General features: G+C 36.7%; 1 protein-coding gene across 1 annotated transcript; it reads right to left on the bottom strand.

Annotated features, from left to right (window-relative positions):
- Positions 1-10,363: 10,363 nt before the first annotated feature.
- LOC119557403 (probable cytochrome P450 318a1) lies at positions 10,364-18,799 on the bottom strand. The gene is made up of 7 exons (XM_037870151.1): positions 18,483-18,799; positions 17,500-17,691; positions 17,239-17,439; positions 16,194-16,263; positions 15,819-16,134; positions 11,819-12,308; positions 10,364-10,688 (listed from the first exon to the last, which is right to left on the bottom strand). Exons 1-7 carry the CDS (start codon positions 18,646-18,648, stop codon positions 10,504-10,506), a joined length of 1,620 nt encoding a protein of 539 aa, XP_037726079.1. The 5' UTR covers positions 18,649-18,799; the 3' UTR covers positions 10,364-10,503.
- Between the last annotated feature and the right edge of the window lie 441 nt (positions 18,800-19,240).

Below are 19,240 nucleotides of genomic sequence, written 5' to 3'. Positions count from 1 at the left end.
TAGTTTATTTATAAACGCCAGAAAGAGGTCAATCATTTTTCTCTAAGCAACAACCTGTTTTTTTTGTAAAAAAAAAAATGTTAATCAAAAAATATTGTATGTTTTGCCTTACTAAATAATGTTATCTCTTATTTCACAATTTTTCTCTTGTGTATACAATAAAATCAAATTTATATACAAATTTTGAAAGCCCCCTATTATAAAGAGCGCTTTGAGGCATTTAAAGAATTCTAAAAAATTTTATGAAAAATTTATTTGGAAAAATGCATTTTTGGGTCAGTTTTAAAAATTATTAATCATACGCACTGCTGCCGTTAAAAATTTAAAATTTATTGTAATATACAGTGGTCGGCATAAGTATTTTGACAAAACAAAAGTTAAATATACTCATAATTTGAACTTACTTCTTGTAAACTATAGGCATCAATGGAAAGGTAATTTCAATGCCGTTTGAATGATACAATACATTTCTTAACCCATTCAGTATTTATTGAAAAGGACGAATTTGTGTAAATCAACTTTTAAATTTTTTTTTAAAACTTTTTCCCTCGACTTGAAAACTTAAATTTTTTGATGCAAAAAGTTTCTTCAAACAAAAATAATAGTAACTGCAAAAAGAATTTTTCAAAAATCATTTTGCTTATATTTTTTATGATTTTTTGAAAATGCTTAGAAACATGCATTTTAGCCATATTTTTCTCTTTTTCATACAAATTTTTTCCGACAGTGTCACCTTTAAAAAATCATAAAAAATATAAGCAAAATGATTTTTGAAAAATTCTTTTTGCAGTTACTATTATTTTTGTTTGAAGAAACTTTTTGCATCAAAAAATTTAAGTTTTCAAGTCGAGGGAAAAACTTTTAAAAAAAAATTTAAAAGTTGATTTACACAAATTCGTCCTTTTCAATAAATACTGAATGGGTTAAGAAATGTATTGTATCATTCAAACGGCATTGAAATTACCTTTCCATTGATGCCTATAGTTTACAAGAAGTAAATTCAAGTTATGAGTATACTTAACTTTTGTTTTGTCAAAATACATATGCCGACCAGTGTAGGTGGGGTAGATTACAACAGAACAATGTTTATATTCTTCGCCCTATTTTTACTCAAGATCAATAAATTGACAAGGTATGAAATGTAAAAACATGTTTTTTTTCAAAATTGTATTTGGCATACATGTCGTATGAGTAATTTGTGAGGAATCACGTATATATTAATATTAAATTGTCAAGTTTTTAAATAAATTCTTTTCCCTCCAAAATATAACCATATTAAAGGGTGAGATCGTCATTTTTATTTTTTAGACCACCCTAGTGCACATATTCTCAAAATCATTAAATGAAAATGAAATGATTTAAATTGAATGTATTCAGTATTTTCTGCAGTGCTGGAAGCGAATAAATCATAACGCTTTGACCAACCTCAATCCTCTCCCATTTGCCCACCAACTGGAAGGCTATTCTCATTTGCCAAGACTTTCCTCCTCCATTTTGGTTGCATTTTATTTATGCCGACAGTTTATTAGTGCCAAAGGGGGGCGTAGGCGGCGGAAGAGGCGTGGCAGCCAGGGGTCGCATTGTGCAGTGGGTGGACCGCCTTGTAATTGTATTTGCTTCTAAGTATCTGTGCACGCATGGGTGGCTCCAGGGGCGAACTTTTGATTTGAGGACCCACACATGGGTCTTAGACCCCTGTGAGTTTCACGTTGAAACTGAAAGAAAAGTCATTAAATAATTTTTTAAATTGATACATGTTTAATATAACTAACTAACTATATCTATGAAAATAAATTTTATTATTCTACAGAAAATAAAAAAATTATTACCCGCCTAGTGTGACTCTCACGAAGTTTGTGAAACCTTTTTGATATAAGAATTAAATTTAAGTGTTTTTTCTATGTTTATACAAAAAACCATTTTTAAATATTTATTTAATAATTTGTTTATTTTTGATAATTTTATGTTGCTTAAAATATCCATGTTTTATTTATATTTGTTTAATAGTTGCATATTTCTTAGTTTATAAAGTTTGTTGTAAAGCACACATCTAGACTAGTGTGACCATCGCTGCCTTTGAGTCACATTTTCGATAAGGTATCGATATTTTTGATATTTGGCGACGTAGCAATTTTAATATCGATAATCAAATCTCGATAGTTTTGATATTTCTGTTTCTATTTCCGGTCGACAAACATCCCTGGAGTCGGCCTTATTCCAGCACCCATCCTCAACCTCCTCCTGCTCCCTTCCCCTCTCCTCCTCCATCGTCACCCGCCTGGTGACCAGCGCCGCTTCCGTCTCCGGTTCGAGTCTCCGGTTCGGTTTTGGACCGGAGTTTGGGCCCGGTTCGCTTTGCTGCCGCTTGTTATGCTAATTAGTTTTCGACGTTGACGTTTGCCAGCAACGCGGCCGTCGCCGACACCAACGATGTCTTTAATTGGTTCTCATGTTGCTAGTCCACGATGCTGCCTTTGCTTTTGCTGTTGCTATTGCCTTTTACTGTTGCTGTTCTTGCTGCAGATGTTGCTGCCGTTGCAGTTGCAGTTGCAAGCAGCTGCTGCCAGTAGGGCTTTCTTTCTTTTCTGAACAACCGCCCCCCCATTCATTCTTTGGCACTTTGGCACTGGCAATTAGACTCCTTTTTTGGTTTGAGGGAGACAAGTGGAGCTATAGAGCCATGGAGCCATGGAGCCATGGAATCATGAAAAAGGGTGTCAAGTGCGCCAAGCGGCTTTTCGAGGTCCAAGGGTATTGAATTCTGCAGATAATACCTATGCTGTAGGGTTGGGAAAAACGATCGATAAAACTATCCATATTATCGATAGATAAAATTTAGGAAACAGTGTTGGCTTTATCGATAGTATTGCTCTGAATAATAATTTAATTTTACATGTAATCTTCGGTATTTTTAAGGACCAATTAAATATGTTCAGATATATTTTATTAACTTGTTGCTAAGCTTTAGTGCTCAACATTTCACGTTGTTTCACTTTAATTGTTTAATTTATTGTATTTATTGTTTAATTTATCTGATTTTCGATAATATCGATGTTGGCCACTGTCGATGGACAAAACTATCGATGGTGCCCCTATTCGATTTTTTCCCAACCCCACAGTGCTTTGCATTGTTTTAAATAAAAATCCCTAATATTTACCTAAAAGTTTTTTATTAAATTTAGGCATTTCAGCTAATTTTTAACTAACAAAAGCAGCTGAGATACAGACTTAACAAGTAATAATTTATCACCAAATTGGCACTGCCTCGTTGAATAATTTAAGCAACAGAGTTTTCCAATTGAACAGGCTTTGATAATGTGATTCAAATTACGTTTTATTTAAAGCCTGTAATCCGACAGAGCACGTTCCACTTTCCGCTGCCCCATTGGCCCTTTAACCCTTTGTGGCCCACTACGGGAGCCTGTGCGGAGCTTCCCTTAACTCCTGATTTGTGCACACATCCATCATTATCATTATCAGCCAGGGCAGGCCCGTTGTTAGTCCACAATTGCGTTTTGTTGTGCTAACCAAAACTGTCAACATTCAGCTGCCAGTTGATGGAGCAGCCGGGTTAGTCCAAACGTTATGATAATCACCCACGATGGTATGGGCATTGGGGTATTGGTTGTGATGGTGATGGAACAGGTGGAGGCCGATGGCAGGACATGGACTTGGACATGAACAGGGGCAGACGACAGGTAATAAACAATTCCATTTACCGACAGCTGTCAGCAAATAATGAAAAATTGAATAAGGGACGAAAAACAGGACAAGTCCAGCCTTTGAATTCTCTGCGCTCTTGAGTTTTAAGTTGTAATATCAAATAAAATAATTATCAAAATATTTTATTTTATTTTCAGTGTGCTTTTCTTTCTGCGCGAATTCTTTAGCATCATAAAGCCAACATATTCATAGTATTGCTTTTCTTTTCTTTCTTTATGTTTTAGGCTTAAGATTTAAATTAGTAAATAAAATATCATTACCAGATATAATCATATTTTTCAAACATAAATTTAAATTAAATTACTTGTTTACCAGGAGTATTTTATAATAATTTCGGTGATTTCTTTAGCATCATGAAGTTAACCTATGAATTATAAAAAAGTAAGAAAAATCATCCATAAATAACTAGCATGTAAGGTATAGGTTTAATAATTGCTCATACGTTAAGCCCTTTCATTGAGCAGATCGAATTTTCCTCGTTAGCTCAAAGGAAAAGGGTAAAATATTGTAAAATATTGCGCATACGTCGCGTTGCACAGCGTTAAGGGTGTTTCGAGGCTCCGATGGTTTGATGGTCAGATGGTCAAATGGCTCGGTTGCCAACAAGGGGGGATATGCTGGACACCACAGCCGCCATCCGCCCACAAACTGTCCAAATATGTTTGGTTTTTCAGCTGCCGTGGATCTGGAGCCCAGCAATCCCAGTGTGGCGATGCAATGATGAGCGAAAAATTGACACGCATGTAATTAGTGACAAGGGGACAGTGGATTCGGTCCCCTTTTCCGCCGCTTTTAGCACTTGATGAGCTTTATTCGCAAACTCTCGCATATGCAGCCGTATATATGTATATCAATTATGCCGTTTATGTCCAAATGTCGAGAGTTCGCCCGCGCCCTGGAATCTGGCAAAAATTAATTTTCGACGTGGTGGCATTGAGTCCACACCGAATCCCAGAGCATCTTTCAAAAAATAGCATCTTAAAATAAATGCTAAAATGTATTTATTAGTAAAAAATTAAGAGTAAAAGTATTTTTTTAGTAAAATACTCGTGGCAAATATACTATGAACAATTTATTAAAATAAGTGCATGCCTAATATAAAAAAAACAATATTTTGTCTCTTTTGAAGTTGTTTAAAAACAACAATTTATCATCAGCTAGTTGAATAAAAACTTTTCCATGCAAGAAATCTTGGGGTAGAATTATTTATTTATCAGTTGAATTACAAATAATAGTAGTATTTTAGTATTTTTATAGTATATAGTATTTTACATTTAAGTGATCAATTGGAAGATTGTTTATTTGTTTTTTGGTGCTAGTGCATTCTTATAGTAACTTATTTGGAAATATCTTAGTACATATATTACTTATATTTATGCGGAAAATCCCAGAGGCATTGTTTAAAAGCCTTCACGATAGAGTAGGTCAACAATTGGGGTGCCGAAAAAGGAGCCGGTAATGGAGTTGGACCTGGAGCTGGAACGAAAAACGGATTCGAGATGGGCTGGGGATGGGTTGGAAGCCTGTCTCGTCAGCGTCACTTGTCACATTCACGTTGACTCTTTTGACATGTCGACAAATTGTCAACAACGTTGCCACCGAAGAAACCGAAGGGCCAACAAAAACTAAGAAAAATGATCCAAAAATGCCGGCCACACAGGAATGCCTCCTGATGGGCTGCATGTGAATGCGGATGGGGATGCGGATGCGGATGTGGTCTCCTGGTGGTTCCTGGTGGTTCCTGGTGATTCTGGTGGGTTGATGGTGGTGCAGCCAAAACAGGAGACTCCCCTATTAGCAGGCCGCTGGCATTTTCACGCTTTCGTTTTATGCGGCTCAGTGGATTTCTGTCGCACTTAACGGCATCAGTGGCAGTGACACTGGCCATGGTCCACCATTTACCACCGTTTTGCCCAGCGACTGACTTTCCACACATTTATCAACGCCTCGCACAGCAAAGTCCAGAGCAGGAACTCCGGTTGCCAAGCATTTTGCTGAAAAATGCAATTCAGCACGATTTGCATTTTAGGAGCCGTACACCCCTGACTCCTTCACTTCTGATACGAGTGGGTTCCCTGCAAAAGCCCAATCTTCACGAGCAGCTCAACCAAAAGGTCTCCGATATAGGACATTCTGATATCATCATGCAAACTTATTTTAACCCAGCTTGTAATTGCTGAGGCCCCCAAAAAACGATAAACAAAATGTTGGAAGCGATAAGACCTGACAGGATCATCTTAATCCCAACATTGTTTAGTAATTATATTTATTTTAGTGATCTAAGGTTAAAGGCTTAAATACATATTGTTAAAGTCGAATAAAAACTAATGTAAAACGGAAAAACTATGGATCTCTTAGAAAAGTAAATCGTGCATTCCAGTAGATAGCAACCTATTCGGTCTATAATATTAAAATGAGTGATTTTTAATTTTTCAGAAATACAAGATTACATAAAATTAAAGTTCCCCGCCATCAAAACTATCAACTATCAACTAGTAACTCCAATCTAATATTATCTTTGTTACGCACATGTAAAATTATACATCAAATTTAAACACCCCTATAAAATATCCGATATCCCCCCCCACAATAAATGTAAAATCGCAAATATAAAAGAAACATTTTTATCAATTTTCGAGTATATGGCCTTCCCCAATTATAATAGCTAATACTGAAATAAAAAGAATTAAAGTTTTTTCATTGGGCGGCTTATACCTTAGTACTTTCAATAATTTTTTTTCTTACTTATGCAGATTTTAACCATTTTCATAGTCAGGTTAATAATCAGGCTGCAAAAATGAGCCTCATCTAGTTTTAAAAAAGTATATTCAGTGGGTCCATATTATTATTGTAATTATTTTGCACCTGCTCTTTTGATTTAAAAAGGCCACATTCGCTCTACTTGTACGAGTATAGGTCCAAATCGCAAGATGCGGACAAGCCCATTGGTCTTCGAACATAACTCTTTTTCCACCCTGACCGCTTCAGACAGTTGGAATTACGAGCATTTCCGGATGCTTCGGCAAATAATTAAGACTCCGTTTTAGAGTGGAGCTACCATATTTTATCCGTGGCGATTTCGTGCCGGCACATCAATCAAAGTAAATATGTGAGTGCGGGGGGTGGCAATTTCCATGCGAATGTGTTTCAAGTGCCTTTCCCAGTTATAAATTTCCGCACACATCCTTGCACAAGGACGAAGGACGAAGGACACGAACAGGGAGCAGAGAACGGGGGCCATGGAACAGGAAACACGGACACGGAGGCACCGAATGCATTCCACTCACGGCAATGGGGAAAGTGTCAAGTTAATGCCAGCAGCGATGGCAACAACAACGACTACAAGGACATTGCCCACCCACAGGACTCAAAACACCCCCTTTGCCACCCCCTTTACCTAATGACTGCGTTGACGGCGTCATTTGCCTGGCGAAAAGGTAAGATGCCTCTTACAAGCCAAAAATCAACCATCCCAAAAAGAAATTCCAACTGGGAAATACCTTTTACTTCGGGCACTTTTATTTAAGGTTAAAAGCATTCTAAAGAGGATATAACTAAAATTATTTTTAATATTTTTAGCACCATAATCTATAATAAAACATTGTTAGGGAACTCTAGTTGTCACAAACTTCCGATTTAAAATTAAAAGTCTAAATGAATTATTCTGTTTTTTACTTTTTTAAAGTCTTTCCTTAAGAGCATTACTCGAAAATCCTTCCAAAATAAGATTTAGTACATTGTAGTTTAATATAAATATTACACTTCTTAATAGGCCAGCCATATCTAGCTTTTTCCAGAGAGATATATTATATTTTTTCAAGATAAAGTTATAAAAACTGAAAGCTAATGGGTGACTAGTAGTGTCATTAAACTCGTTTTAAAAATTTAAAATTAATTCCATTTCTAGTCACATTTAGATTTAAATTTACCATAGATTTGCGAGATTACCGATATGTTTTCTAGGTTCCATATACTCCGTTTTCCACAACACAACACATTCTAGAAGCACTTGTCTGAATGATTTGGGAAATAACAAGATGCCTCACCCCCATATGATTTCCTAATGGGCCTCCTGCGATGCGGATTTTCGCGCCGTGTAGACCAAGTTATAATGATGCCACTTGGCTGACTGCTGTTGATGTTGCTGCTGCTGTTGTCGTTTAGCTGCTAGGGCGATGCCAACATTTTGGACGCTCTTTGGACTCTTCAGACAAGTCAAAAGGACTCCAGCTGACAATGATATGTGCCCGGCACCCAAGGAAGGTGGGCAGGTAGGTGGGTAGTTGGGTAGCAAATCTCCGAGAGAAACTCCTAGTCGGGGCCCGAGTGGAGCGGAAATATTGCTGACAGTTGTGGCATATTATCATACGGCAGTGTCCTTGCTGCGAACTGAGTCCTGGCTCCGTGTCCTGCCACATTAGCCGTCGCGTGCTCGGCAATCGCTCGACATTTGTCGCATCCCATGACAGATGCAGTTCCCAGCTCCACTCCCATTTTCCACTTCAGGATTCAAGGCAGGCCTTTGATCTTTTTGGGAAAAACTCATTGAACCGGATAAAAAGATATTTATCTCCGCATAATTTGGCGGAATGCTACCTCTGACAAAATATTTTTATACAAGTTTTCAACCCGTAATGGTTTTTGCGTCTGAGTGAGATAAATACAATGTATTAATACATTTTTATTGGCAAATAGTCAGATTAACATTACTAAAGTAAAGCAAAAGGATTATTATTCTTATTACGAACGTATATTATAACAATCTGTATGAATTCTTGTGTCGCTTCTGTGGAAAATTACTTGAGTTATTTGAACGTACTTAACGTTCCACCTTGTATGTCTACCAATTCTAAAAATTTGCAATCTACATATTTGCAGTAAAACAGATCTCCTAAATCCAACCACATCTGCAACTGAAATGTAAGCCATTGTCTCGGAAATTGGCAATTCTACAATACCCTCGATTGGGGTAAATAGTGTCAATTATATGTCTCGTGGATACAAACAAACTCCTATTCTAAGCGAGTCTTGTGCAAACAGCGGATGCAAGCATGGACGGAAAATTATGATCCCGAGATCGGAGATATGTGGGAACGGGTGGTATTTATCCGCGACAAACAAGTACACTGTAGATGCTGCGTGACTTGCTGCGGGGCTTGTCGGTTGGGTGTTGCTATAAAAACCCAAGGGAGTTCTTTCCAAAGAACAGTTCCAGTCCCTGGTATCTGAACCACCACAAGATGCGATTCTTCTGCCTGCTGATCCTCTCCTGCCTCCTGGCGGTGGCCAGCAGCGCCTCGACCCCAGCAGATCCGACAACGAGCACCTCGACCTCGTCCGATCCGAGCTCCGCGACGACCTCCTCGACCTCCCCCACCGCATCCACAGCCACACCCACATCCTCCACCTCCCCAACAACCTCAAGTTCCTCCCCAACAACCTCAAGTTCCTCCCCAACAACCTCCAGTTCCTCCTCCACCACGAGCAGCACCAACACCACGGAGGCCTCGACTTCCGACAAGAAGAAGAAATACGTGGTCCATTGGATCGACTATATCAACCATCCCGACAGGATCATAACAATCCGTCACAACAGGGAGAACGGGGAGAAGGGGGTCCACAGGGAGAGGAGGCAGCACAGGGAAAGGAGGGAGAACAGGGAAAAGAGGGAGAACAACGACGGAGAGGAGCACAGGGAAATCATGAGGAACAGGCTTACCCGTCGCAGGGGCTAAACAACCGAACCACTCTATTCAAAACTGACCCACCGATCGCACCCAAATCAATGATTGTATCCCATCTAAATTTAAGTCTACTAAATAAAGCATTTGAATCAGCATAATAATAAAACGTGTCTTGAACATTTTTTTGGAGCAACAGTTTCCTCTAGTAATTACAGGTTCTGTTGTGAGAGCCAATTTCATCACCCTATAATGTTTCTTAAGAATTCAACATTTTCTTTATTTTGACAAAATATATTTGTTAAATATTAAAAACATACAGAAATAAATTTTGTTAGCACCGGGACTTACCTCTTCTCCGTTTCTGAATTTTTCCATCGAGTAGAAATTAAATGTCAATTTCTTAATTTTAGCCTCCATTTCCGAAGTGATGGTTGAAAATAAAGGTTCCAAGCATAAAACTTAACCTTTTTTTAAGCGTTATATTCTCTTTATACAATTTTCTATGAGGATTTTCCAACGCATATATGTTAGGCCCACTATTTCCGCACTAGGGAAAAAAGCCCACTCTAAACTCAAGAACTAAATTCTAATATAAGGAAAGAGTTTTTCTTAAATTTTGTTCATAAAACAAGAACAAACGTTCTTAAATTAAGAATATGCTGTTCTTAACTTTGAAATCAGTTTTAAACCATAGACTTTGAATTAAAAAGTTTCCTAAGGAGAGCGCAGTCCGGAGTTCGAGTCCACGAACCCTTGGATTATATATACTTCATAGGTTAAAAACATCTCCTTCACTGCGTTGCATATATATTACTTTTAAAGTTTCTCCAAATTGCGCCATCTGGTGGTCAACTTTTAATGGTTGTGAAATGTGATTGAGCTTTCGACTCACTATTCTTTCAAAGCGTTCACCGCAAATTTAAATAGCTGGGAATTGTTTGATAACGCACACAGGATATTTTGTTATTTCCTCAAATAAAGGACATTTTATTAAGACGCTCGAAAAATGACAATGGTGTAGCAATACTTTACATATTACATTGGAACTGCGTATATAAACTAAAAAAAAAATGTTTGGAAGGGAAAACAATACATATTATGTGGAGTCCTTCGACTGGTTGTGTGGCTGGATTGTCAGCAAGATGTCATCGGCGTTCTTGAACTTCAGCGATATGTTCTCAACGAACTGCAGCTTTTCCAGTTCAAAGTCGCTTTGAAAGTCAAAGTTCGAGATCAGCTTGACCAAGAATACCTTCATGATAAAGAGCCCATAGCGGCGTCCTAAAGGAGAAAAGAGATACGGAGGTTAGGCATTTTATATTATTAAAATGTATTGTTTATACGGCATTAAACATCCGATTAGGGGATAGTACATAGTATCATACGTAAGTATAGTATCATTTGTCGTAAGAATGGGAGTAAGTAATAACCCGTTCTGCTTCTAGAACCACATAAAAAATCTTGCTTTAATATGTACCATTTCAAACATTACAAAATCTGTTCCATCCATAAATTATTCTAAGACATATCTCCAATATGCATATAAAAAAATTTGATGTATAGGATTAAATTCAAAACAGATTTATTAAAAATAAGATTCAACCGAGAACAAAATGTACTCTTCTAATTTGTTCAAATCAAAATGTGTTCATTGAACACTGTTCAATATAGTAGTATAGAAAGAAAGTATTTCAAAAGCAACGAGAAATTATAATCGCCTGACCCGCAAGAATTTTGATAGACAGTCGGATATAATGCGAAGCGAGAAAATAAGATAGATCTGGCAACAGAAGTCGATATACCCTTGCAGCTTTAACCATATCATGCAACTAAAATCATACGACTATTACAGAAACCATACACTCTGAAGATGTGTACATAAATATACCGATAGTTCCTATGACAGCTATATGACATCGTATTACGAAATCTGAATCCTTACTTTCTGTCCTAAATACTTATTTTTTGACTCCCATAATGCAAATAAAGGTTAGAATGAGGAATGTCATACCTCCTTGTGCTCGTTTTTCCAATCTATTGGCACTCAAACCTGAAAATGTTTTTTTTTTGCTAAACAAAACATTATATGCGGCGTGTTGCAATTTTAGAAACAGCCGATTTGCTGCATGCATATTTCCTTCTCTCTCGCACACTCTTTAGCTGAGTAACTTTTAGCCTGAAACGCTCTGCATCTTTTATAGTTATATAACTATTTTAATAGTAACCTTTATGTCAACGTATGTTAAACGTAACTATTTCATGGGTCAAATCAGCAATTTCATGTGTTGGTCCCATTTAACAACTATATTGGTCAACTTGACCAAAGCAACTGTTTGTGTGTAAATATAATACATTTTAATGGTAAAAGCTCACACTTAATCAATGCTAATATAGCAATCTCTCTTCCTTACCTATACAAGAACGAAGTCCACTGGAGAAGGGCAGGAAGCTGTAGGAGTGTCGTCGGTCCCGCTGCCTTCGAGGCTCACCGGATCCTGATCCTGCGGCATCCTGCCCTTTGGCCTGCTGATCCTGGTCGAGGAACCTCTGCGGATCGAACTGCTTGGCGGTGGCGCCCCACCAGCGCTCGTCGCGCTGCATGTTGAAGGTGTCCAGCACCACGATGCTGTTCTGGGGCACGATGGCCTCCCGCTCCCTGCCCGCCAGCTGGAAGTCGCGGCTGACGTGGCGCAGGTTCATCGGAACGGTGGCCAGCAGGCGCAGCGACTCGCTGACGAAGGCGTCCAGGTAGCGCAGCTGCTGCAGCTGCTCCAGGCCCACCTGGCCACTGTCCGGCACCAGGGCCCTGATCTCCGCCAGCAACCGCCGCTGGCAGTCGCCCTTGTTGGCGGCCAGGCAGAGCAGGGCCATCGTGATGCTGTTGGACACCGTCTCGAAGGACTGAAATGGACAGCAATCGTATTTGATCATATAATGAATATATTAAATTTAAAATCAAAATAGGTCGAATTCATTTGAGTCCACATCTTATTTATATTGTGTGTTTATATCTAATCACATCTAATAATCAATAAATATTTAAGTAATAATTAATGAATCTAGCACTAAGAAATATAATATGTAAACAAACAAGAAAGGAAGTTAGCTTCGGCAGGCCGAAGCTTATATACCCTTGCAGCTATAATTATTAAATTTAAAAACACAAAAAATGATATTCCCAATAGTATAAGATAATATGTCAAAAAACACCGAAGCTATAATTTGTTTCATATTATTTTCCTACCAATTTTCCGATCGTTCCTATGGCAGCTATATGACATAGTCGTCCGATTTTGATAAAATTAAATTCGAAACTCAGAACTAATTAAAAAATGTTATTTCCAAGCGTAGGAGGTTATATGTTAAAAAACACCGAAGCTATAATTTGTTTCATATTATTTTCCTACCAATTTTGCGATCGTTCCTATGGCACCTATATGACATAGTCGTCCGATTTTGATAAAATTTAATTCGAAATTCAGAACTAATTAAAAAATGTTATTTCCAAGCGTAGGAGGTTATATGTTAAGGAACACCGAAGCTATAATTTTTTTCATATTATTTTTCCACAAATTTTCCGATCGTTCCTATGGCAGCTATATGATATAGTCGTCCGATTTCGATAAAATTTAATTCAAAATTATTTAAAAATTGTTATTTCCAAGCTTAGGAGTTTATATGCTAAAAAACACCAAAGATATAATTTTTTTTTCATTTTTTTGTCCGATTATTCCTATGGGAGCTATAAGATATAGTTGTCCGATCCGGCTGGTTCCGACTTATATACAGTGGTCGGCATAAGTATTTTGACAAAACAAAAGTTAAATATACTCATAACTTGAATTTACTTCTTGTAAACTATAGGCATCAATGGAAAGGTAATTTAAATGCCGTTTGAATAATACAATACATTTCATAACCCATTCAGTATTTATTGAAAAGGACGAATTTGTGTAAATCAACTTTTAAATTTTTTTTTAAAACTTTTTTCCTCGACTTGAAAACTTAAATTTTTTGATGCAAAAAGTTTCTTCAAACAAAAATAATAGGAACTGCAAAAAGAATTTTTCAAAAATCATTTTTCTTATATTTTTTATAATTTTTTGAAAATGCTTAAAAACATGCATTTGAGCCATATTTTTCTCTTTTTCATACAAATTTTTTCCGACATTGTCACCTTCAAAAAATCATAAAAAATATAAGAAAAATGATTTTTGAAAAATTCTTTTTGCAGTTACTATTATTTTTGTTTGAAGAAACTTTTTGCATCAAAAAATTTAAGATTTCAAGTCGAGGAAAAAAGTTTAAAAACAAATTTAAAAGTTGATTTACACAAATTCGTCCTTTTCAATAAATACTGAATGGGTTATGAAATGTATTGTATTATTCAAACGGCATTTAAATTACCTTTCCATTGATGCCTATAGTTCACAAGAAGTAAATTCAAGTTATGAGTATATTTAACTTTTGTTTTGTCAAAATACATATGCCGACCAGTGTACTACCTGCAAAAGATATAAGACTTTTGGGAAAGTTTCAGCCCGATAGCTTTAAAACTGAGAGACTAGTTTGCGTAGAAACGGACGGACAGACGGACAGACGGACAGACGGACAGACGGACATGGCTAGATCGACTCGTCTAGTCATGCTGATCAAGAATATATATACTTTATGGGGTCGGAAACGTCTCCTTCACTGCGTTGCAAACTTCTGACTGAAATCAATATACCCTCTGCAAGGGTATAAAAATTATTTAAAGTTGGATTTTTTGAAATATTACATACATATTACTAAATACAATCAAAAGTCTTCAGTACTTAGATTCGTTAAATATTTTTTATCTTACTGATATTTTTATACCCTTGCAGAGGGTATATTGATTTCAGTCAGAAGTTTGCAACGCAGTGAAGGAGACGTTTCCGACCCCATAAAGTATATATATTCTTGATCAGCATGACTAGACGAGTCGATCTAGCCATGTCCGTCTGTCCGTCTGTCCGTCTGTCCGTCCGTTTCTACGCAAACTAGTCTCTCAGTTTTAAAGCTATCGGGCTGAAACTTTCCCAAAAGTCTTATATCTTTTGCACGTAGTATATAAGTCGGAACCAGCCGGATCGGACAACTATATCTTATAGCTCCCATAGGAATAATCGGACAAAAAAATGAAAAAAAATTATATCTTTGGTGTTTTTTAGCATATAAACTCCTAAGCTTGGAAATAACAATTTTTAAATAATTTTGAATTTTGAATTAAATTTTATCGAAATCGGACGACTATATCATATAGCTGCCATAGGAACGATCGGAAAATTTGTGGAAAAATAATATGAAAAAAATTTTAGCTTCGGTGTTTTTTAACATATAACCTCCAACGCTTAGAAATAACATTTTTTAATTAGTTCTGAATTTCGAATTAAATTTTATCAAAATCGGACGACTATGTCATATAGCTGCCATAGGAACGATCGCAAAATTGGTAGGAAAATAATATGAAACAAATTATAGCTTCGGTGTTTTTTAACATATAACCTCCTACGCTTGGAAATAACATTTTTTAATTAGTTCTGAGTTTCGAATTTAATTTTATCAAAATCGGACGACTATATCATATAGCTGCCATAGGAACGATCGGAAAATTGGTAGGAAAATAATATGAAACAAATTATAGCTTCGGTGTTTTTTGACATATTATCTTATACTATTGGGAATATCATTTTTTGTGTTTTTAAATTTAATAATTAGAGCTGCAAGGGTATATAAGCTTCGGCTTGCCGAAGCTAACTTCCTTTCTTGTTATGTATAATTTTGATCACATTTTGTGCCTAAAACTACATTATTATAGAAGCAAAGTAGTATTTCTTAGTCATATAAGGTAAGTATATTATAAGAATCTGTATAAAAAATATGAGTTCTTGAGTTGCTTTTGTGGAAAATTACTTGAGTTATTTGAACGTACTAAATAGACATACAAGGTAGAATGTCTACCAATTCCAAAAATTTGCAATCTACATATGTATTTGCAGTAAAACAGATCTCCTAAATCCAACCACATCTGCAAGCGAAATGTATGCCATTGTCCCATCTAGTTTTAAGTCTACTAAATAAAGCATTTAAATCAACATAATAATAAAATGTGTCATGGATATTTTTTAGGGGAAATAGTACCTTTTAGAAAATATAACAGCGAGGTATTTAAAAGGATAAACATCTCTCTATCCTGTAACTTAAGAATTTGAAACTTAATCGAAACCATAATAATAATAATAGATAAAACAGATGTTTGATCGAAATTTGTACAACCGATAAGAAATTAAGATAAATGAGTAGTAACGAAAAAAACCATATCCCTTATCCCATATCCCTATCTACAAGGATTTTACCATAAATAATAAAGATATTTCTAACACTTACCACCAGAACCATCGACTGCGCCTCGTCCATGATCTCCTCCAGGGTCATCTCGCCGTTGGCGGCCAGCTGGAAGATCTGTTCGATGAAAATGCGCCTCTGCCAGCCGGATGAGGAATCCTCGCCAGACTTTTCCGCCCCGACGGCGTCCCTCAGCCGCCAGTTGCGGTGCTTGGTCCTCACAATTCCGCCCACAAAGTCCGCCAGCAGCTGGCAGCACTTCCTGGACTCCTCGTAGAGTTCCGGGGCCAGGAGGCGGTGCAACAGGTCGATCTGGAGCCAAGGCTTCACCACCCGAACGGCCGAGATCTCCAGGAGTCTGGTTGGGATTGGGTCTTTGAAGTGGGGAATGAATAAGATGGGGCCTTCGCCACTCACCGCTTGTAACTGTGGGCAATGTGCGCGTCATCTATTTGCGTGAAATGGGTTGGAGTGCCCATAATAGTCACTGTAAGTACGTGAAAGAATGTATTTGATTCAGAAACAATAAATGAAATGTATATTTTAAAATAAAACCAAAAAAAAAGAGTGTCAATGTCCCAATAAACCCTTTATAGCTATAAGGTCTTCTAGAGTACATTGATAATACAGTCTTTGGGATAGATCAGTCCCATAAATAGTAGCTTTCTCAAAAGTGATGAGACTATCAAAAAAAAAACTCTTCATATATTGTCTTAAGTTGTATTTGCAAGATAGTATAACAAAATATTAATTTCCTAGCCCATCAAGCTATTTATTTACTATAAGTATTAAATGCAAACATTTCTTTCCTATACCTATATCATCTTCACACCTTCACAACAACCGATCGATTCAATCAAACACTCATAATTTAATGTCAATATTTTGATTTCTCTTCGTGAGCGATTTCAAGGGGATCGGGGTGATTATACACTCGCATAAAGGTTTATATGGGATTTTGGAAGATGGGTGGCGGGGTTCCGCATACGTGAGGCGCATGGAAACGGGGGGAACGTGTCGCCCCTCGAAGGGAAGTGAATGCAATTACTTATTTATTTATCAATTCCGCAATGGTTATTACAAATGGGGGTCAGCTGCAATCAATTGTGGATAGTTTACAAATCAATGAATGGAATGTCGATCAATTAACAACATATTTAGTAATGTGATTAGTTTGCATTCATAGTTTTGGGTAAACATTATTATTTAATATTCCTATTTAAAGGGAAGAAGTTCTAAAATATGTACTTATAAAAACTATAAAATACGAAAGTTCTAATTTTAAAAAAAGTATTTATTAATATTTATATTTATTAATCAAAAATTCAATTCTTTTTCTGTTTAAGTTATGAAGCATAAATATTTGAACTACCTTAAATAAGATATGATGTTAGTTGAAGTGCTATGGTAATAAGTGCACTAATAAACACTAATAAAATAATAAAAACAAAGGACTACTCACGACAGGATACCTCCAGAACGGCTCGACTAAGCAAATCCTCTGCATCGGTGAACTTCACGGCCTTTCCATGGAGATTGGGTTGCGATGCGAACTGCTCGATTATCTGGTTGCCCACCGAATTGAAGACATCGAAGAAACTAGCCACTATATTATGGCTGAAGGCTGGGTTAAGTTGCTTTCTTCGCAATTTCCATCGCTGTCCTTTAATGAATGCATTGTATTAGCTCGAAGTGCTGGAGATTTCTAGAATATGATTATTACCTCTAGCATGGAGCAAGCCGCGACGAACGAAGAAGCCATCCTGCAGGAAGGTCTTATCCAGACACTCTGGGGCATTCAGGACACATTCCATGCCAGCGGGATCATCGATATAGAGGAGGACTCGGGTGCCCACGAGGACGGCCATTGGACGCTTGAAGTACTCCCGATATTGGGTAACTTTCTCCAGAATGCCTGAAAATAAATAATTTTATAAAAAAAACATTTAGATAATTACATTTTATTAGTATCCCAAAGTTTTTGCACTGTTTTTGCCTGTTTATCTATCTGTTCATAATTTTCTTGGGCTTATGAATATGGTCCCTGCTTTCTAAATTAAATGACATGGTATATTGTTAGTACAGAAAAAAAAAATGATTTGAATTATTCTTTATCAAAACAAATGCGGTAATGAAAACGTTAAAATAGATATTTAGTATATCAAAATTATAAAAAAAGTATTGTCTGTTAGCTAAACTTAAAAAAGGTTTTAAACCTAGAAGTCATTTGGAAAAGTAAAGTTTATAGCCCACTTTAAATGACTAAATGTAACAGTTTAAACCTTAAACCGGAAAAAACAAATCTCCTTGCAACACATCAATGTCTTAACAGTTTTATAGAACATATTATACTTCAATGTGATCTTATAAAAAATCGGCTTTTGGCTTATGAAAACATTTTAAACCGTTTCAGTTAAACACGATTTCTGTATAAAAACTGATACTGGAGTAAAGACTTAATGTAGATTATTTTTAAAAATTGTAAAAATAATTTAACCTGTTTCTACGTATAGAGATTAAATGTTTACTTTTTCTAAAAAAGTTAAAAAGTCTACTCCTTAAGAGATCATTTTTCAAGCAATGTAAAAAAAGAGTTTTTCCCTTAAATGCTAAAAAATAAACCAATTGAATCAAAATATTCAAGTTTCAGGTCGAATTCTTTTTAGTGTACTTATTGTTTCCGCGTTCAAGGACTTTTCACTCAACTGTTGGGATGCAGGTTGACGCAGAGCAGGATCCACAGGAGCGGCTGCTGCACCACGCCGCGCCAGCCGTTCAGCTGCCAGATGAGCCGCCAGCACTTTCGCTGCTGCCAGGTGAGGAGCACCGCCAGGAGGGCGCCACATGCCCAAAGGGCCACGCTCAGGTGCATCACTACCGATCCGATCCCCACCAGCTTTTTATGGCCTAATGCGGTGCTTTGTAGGCAGCTCGTTAAATTCTCCTCGGACGTGGCTCAATGATTCAGTGGCTCAGATGGTGGCCAAAGCTAAACTTCAAGCTATGCGAACCGCTCGGTTGGGCCAACAGTTGACAACTGCCGAAATGTGCGAGACACAATTATTGGCAACACCACTGTCTGTCACAGAAATGGCTTTATTAATTGCCCAGTGGACAGTGGGAGGTATTTACGATATAATACATTTTTTTAACCCTTCAAGTCACTGTACATATGGTACACATGGTAACTTTTGTAAAAGACTGCACTTGAATTTTGAAAACCCTTTTTATTTTTGATCAAATCCAGCTTGAGAATTTCAAATTTCTATATATCACTAAAACACATATATGTCATTTTAAACATTTTTATTGGTGTTTTCAAAACCCTTGTAACTATTGTATTTATTTTTTATATTATATTATTATCATTATATTGTTATTTATTATATCATATATTTCTATCTTTCCACTTTAACATTTGCTGTTCGATTCTAGTCCAATTTAATTTGAGTGCCAACTCAACC

The sequence above is a fragment of the Drosophila subpulchrella genome, chromosome X, assembly GCF_014743375.2.
Source record: "Drosophila subpulchrella strain 33 F10 #4 breed RU33 chromosome X, RU_Dsub_v1.1 Primary Assembly, whole genome shotgun sequence".
NCBI lineage: Eukaryota > Metazoa > Arthropoda > Insecta > Diptera > Drosophilidae > Drosophila > Drosophila subpulchrella.
This window is presented reverse-complemented; position numbering and strand designations above follow the sequence as displayed.